The sequence below is a fragment of the Penaeus monodon genome, chromosome 26, assembly GCF_015228065.2.
Source record: "Penaeus monodon isolate SGIC_2016 chromosome 26, NSTDA_Pmon_1, whole genome shotgun sequence".
NCBI classification, from domain to species: domain Eukaryota; kingdom Metazoa; phylum Arthropoda; class Malacostraca; order Decapoda; family Penaeidae; genus Penaeus; species Penaeus monodon.
Window position 1 is genome coordinate 27449028 of NC_051411.1, and position 5000 is coordinate 27454027.

At 44.8% G+C, this 5000-nt stretch overlaps 1 protein-coding gene across 1 annotated transcript in view; it reads right to left on the reverse strand.

Annotated features, from left to right (window-relative positions):
- The window catches only part of LOC119589641 (guanylate cyclase soluble subunit beta-1-like), a gene marked incomplete in the record, with an annotated part of 42975 nt that overhangs the window by 21046 nt on the left and 16929 nt on the right, over nucleotides 1-5000 (reverse strand). The window contains 1 exon segment of the mRNA XM_037938235.1: nucleotides 4928-5000. This exon segment is cut by the window's right edge and continues 28 nt beyond it. Within this exon segment, the coding sequence (XP_037794163.1) occupies nucleotides 4928-5000 (73 nt within the window).

Sequence of the window (5000 nt, forward strand, 5' to 3'; positions counted from 1 at the left end):
ATGAGGAGGCGAAGGATGAAGATGAGGAGGATGGGAAGAGGAAGCGGAGGAGGAGGAGGAGGAGGAGGAAAAGAGGAAGAGGAAGCGGAGGAAGAAGAGGAGGAGGAGGAGGAGGAGGAGGAGGAGGAGGAGGGGGAGGAGGGGAGGAGGGGGATCCAGAAGAGGGGAAGAGGAAGCGGAGGAGGAGGAGGAACAAAAGGAGGGGGAACAAGACGAATAGGATGAGGAAGAGGAAGAAGAAATAAAAAATGATAATGATAAGATTACAAAGAGGAAAATGTAGGAGAAAGAAGAGGAAGTGGAAAAAGGAGAGGCGCAAGAATAGGAAGAGAATGTGGATAAAGCAGAACAAAACCGTGGAAAAGGTAGAAGAAGAGGAAGAAGAAGAAACATGAAGATGCGGACGAGGAGGTTTAAGAAGAAGAGAAGAACAAGAAAAGAAGACATGACAGAAACAGAAACAGAAAACGAAAAAGAAAAAAATGAAGAAAAAGAAAGAAAAAGAAGAAAAACGAAGAAGAAAGAAGAAAAAACGAAGAAGAAAAGAAAAAGAAAGAAAAAAAGAAGAAAGAAGAAGAAAAAGAAAAAGAAAGAAAAAAACGAAAGAAAAAAAAAGAGAAAAAAAAAACGAAGAAGAAAAACGAAGAAGGAAGGTAAGAACACGGGGGGAATAAACAAACGGTGTTAAATAGAGCTCAAAACACAGTGACTGGCCGTGAGATGGGATGTTTCTCGCTCAAGGTTTACGCGGAATGTAAACCTCGCTCACCTGTTCGCTGTTTCCTGCCGGATTTTCGTCGCGTCTGAAGCTGGAGGATTTGGGATGATGCGCCGCCGGAGGTTTTATATAGATATGTGTGCGTGCGTTTGCGTGTGGAGCGTAGGGATGAAGGTTGTGGGTGTGTGTGCGGGTAGGTTAATGTGCGTGCGTTTGCGTGTGGAGCGTAGGGATGAAGGTTGTGGTTGTGTATGGGTTGGTTAATGTGCGTGCGTTTGCGTGTGGAGTGTTGGGTTGAAGGTTGTGGTTGTGTGCGGGTTGGTTAATGTGCGTGCGTTTGCGTGTGGAGTGTCGGGTTGAAGGTTGTGGGTGTGTGTGCGGGTTGGTTAATGTGCGTGCGTTTGCGTGTGGAGCGTAGGGTTGAAGGTTGTGGGTGTGTGTGCGGGTTGGTTAATGTGCGTGCGTTTGCGTGTGGAGTGTTGGGTTGAAGGTTGTGGGTGTGTGTGCGGGTTGGTTAATGTGCGTGCGTTTGCGTGTGGAGTGTCGGGTTGAAGGTTGTGGGTGCGTGTGGGGTTGGTTAATGTGCGTGCGTTTGCGTGTGGAGCGTAGGGATGAAGGTTGTGGGTGTGTGTGCGGGTTGGTTAATGTGCGTGCGTTTGCGTGTGGAGCGTAGGGTTGAAGGTTGTGGGTGCGTGTGGGGTTGGTTAATGTGCGTGCGTTTGCGTGTGGAGCGTAGGGATGAAGGTTGTGGGTGTGTGTGCGGGTTGGTTAATATGCGTGGTTGTATTTAAGTGGCTGCGTGTCTTTGCAGTCTTTTCTGTATGTCAGTAAATGTTTTAATGTTTTTTTTTCGGATGAATATATATACACACAAACATACGCTCATTAGCACACGTGCACACACACACACACACACACACAAACACACACACACACAAACACACACACACACACACACACACAAACACACACACACACAAACACACACACACACACACACACACACACACACACACACACGCACACACACACGAAGACAAACATACACTCCCACACACGAGGAAATGAAGAAGAAAAAAGAGAAAAAGAGAAAGGGAAAGAAAGAGGGCCATCGGGGAAGGAGGAGGCAGACAGTAAAGAAGGGGAGAGGGAACAGGAAAGGAAGAGAAGTCGGGGAGAGCTAGGGAAAGGAGGAAGAGAGGAAAGGAGGAAGAGAGGAAAGGCGGGTGAGCGAAATTATGAGTGAGTGAGAGTTATTATGAGTGAGTGAGAGTTATTATGAGCGCGTGAGAGTTATTATGAGTAAGTGAGCAAACTTACGACTGAGTGAGCGAGTGAGCAAAAGTACGATTGAGTGAGCGAGTGAGCGAAATTATGAGTAAGGGAGAAACACGTGAACGAATAAATGAATCAATAAATGAACGAGTCAGTGAGTAAGAGACATAAAGGGAAAGATACGAAAGAGACACGTATTTCGTCCGAATGGCAACCAAAACGTTTCCTCGCGCAAGCTGAACACACGTTCTCTTCAATCATAATCACATAAAACAATAACCAATAATGACCAAATAACCAAACAATAATGATGATGCTATTAATGATTATAATAATAATAATAATTAGAGGGGGTGGGGGGTTGTGTGTGAATGTTGGTGTGGTTGACCAATAACCAAACAATAATGCTATCGAACACTGCATTAAATTCCAAATACTGTTTTCCACGCTGTCGCCTCCAGGGTGGGATAACACGCAAGGAAAATACAGGAGCCTAATTAACACTGTTTTTCCTTCTCTCTCTCCATTAAACTTTCCTCCTGTCATTAGCTATTCTTTGGTTAATCACGTATTCATATTTGTCCTGAACTGCTCTTTGGGATCATCATTCTCATCAAATGAATAAATTTAATCTGATATTTATATTTTGTGCGGAACCGAAGGAACGGAATTTATATTAAAAGAAGAGAAAGCAAAATGTGAAAGAAAGAAAGAAAGGACGAAAGGAAGTAAGAAAGAAAGAAAGAACGAAAGGAAGAAAGGAGGTAAGAAAGAAAGAAAGAATGAAGGAAAAGAAAGAAAGAAAGAAAGAAAGACAGGAAAAAAAGGAAGTAAGAGAGAAAGAATGAAGGAAAAGAGAGAGAGAGAAAGAAAGAATGAAAAAAAAAAGAAAGGAAGAGAGGAACTAAGAAAGAACGAAGGAAAAGAGAAAAAAAAATAAAGGAAAAGGGTAAAGGAAGAAAGAAACAAACCTTGATAACGTCACCCCACTGACCGAAACTGCTATTATTTTTAACTGACATAATAGCAGCATTTCCTTGTATATTTCCATGAGGATGGGGCGCCGCGTGAAATACACTCAGGACACAAAAAGCAATGATGTTACTGGAAAAACACATTAACGAGTGAGAGAAAGAAAGAGCGAAAATAAAAAAGAAACGAGATTGAGTGAATAGATGAATGTAGAGAGAGAGAGAGAGAGAGAGAGAGAGAGAGAGAAGAGAGAGAGAGAGAAGAGAGAGAGAGAGAGAGAGGAGAGAGAGAGAGAGAGAGAGGAGAGAGAGAGAGAGAGAGAGAGAGAGAGAGAGAGAGAGAGAGAGAGAGAGAGAGAGTGAGAATGACTAACGAATAAGAAAATGTTTTAGACAGTTACCTCCCAAAGAGGAGCTGGGGACGAGCCTACGTTTCCCGCGCTTTTCCCGAAATTCAAATTTAGCGGCGACACTTAACGGGCGGATGTCGTCGAAACTACTTATCAGGCTAAATTTATTCGCTGATTAAATATACTGTGTGCTTTCGAAGAGTAAGTGTTGGCAAAGACAACTGGTCATCCACTTTAATCCTTTTCCTGCGCCCCACTAAACGCCCTCCCCCACCCGTAACCTGCTCTATTTTGCCCTCACTTTCCCCTCTCTCCTGCTAACCAACTCCCCTCTTTCCCCCTCAGTCCTCCTCCTCCCCTTGTCCCTCCCCCATCTGCCCTCCCCTTTCCCCTGTTCCTTCTTCCCTCTCCCCTTCCCCTTCCCTCTTCCCTTTCCCCTTTCCTCCTCTCGTCTCCCCTCCTCTTCCTCCTTTTCTCTTTACCCTTTTCCTTTCCCCTTTACCTTCCCTTTCCTCCTTCCATTTTCCCTATCCCCTCTACCTTTGTCCTCTCCCTAAACCCTTCCCCTTTCTCTCTCCACATTCTCCCTCTTCCTCCCATTCTCCCTCTCCCCTCTCTCTTCCTCCCCATTCACCCTCTCTCCTCTCCCCTCTCCATTCCTCCCATTCTCCCTCTCTCCTCTCTTTTCCTCCCCATTCACCCTCTCTCCTCTCCCATTATCCCTCTCCCCTCTCCCTTCCTCCCATTCTCCCTCTCTCCTCTCTCTTCCTCCCCATTATCCCTCTTTCCTCTCCCATTCTCCCTGTCCCCTCTCTCTTCCTCCCCATTCTCCCTCTCCCCTCTCTCTTCCCTCCCATTCTCCCTCTCCCCTCTCCCCTCCTCCCCATTCTCCCTCTCCTCTTTCTGTTCCCCCATTCTCCCTCTTTCATCTAGGTGGCCTGTCATTGGATTTCGCTGTGGAAGTTAATGCCATAGTAATGTAGCTTGGAGAGTGTGTGAGTGTACGTGCATTTAACTTTCTGTATTTATTTGTATGGAAATCCATGTTTATATTCTTGTATTTACGTTCGTTTTGGTGTAGATATTTTTTTTGTGTGTTTGTCCATGTCCGGAGTATTTTTTTTTTCTCTTACATAATCTCTTTTATAGTCTAATAAAACCTGATTTGAAAGAATCGATGAGCTATTAAAAGCGAATCCATGTTGGATAATGGAATTAGGTATCAGAGATTATTACTCTTTGGTGACGTTTGGAGCGAAGAAACGAGTGAGATAGATAGATAGAGAGAAAAATAGATAAATTGATAGATAGGTAGATAGACAGATAAATAAATCGATATAGATAGATAGATAAATGGTTAGAGAGAGAGAGGGAGAGTGAGAAAGCAAGGAGAGAGAGTAAATTGAGATCGAGAGAGAGAGAGACTTTAACACATACTTACATATACAGTATTACACACATACAATCCCACTCCCCCTCCTACACACACACACACATAACACCCCCCTCTCCTACACCTTATCCTCCAGAACCCCCCACCCCCCGTTCTCTCCCTCTTTCCCCCCTCCCCCTCCCCCCCCTCCCCGCCCACGCCACCATTCGAAATAACTCACCCAAAACGCGCTCTGCCGCTGCCACCACATTGTACGTAATTTCATCGTCGTATGTCAGTCTCACCAGGAAAGA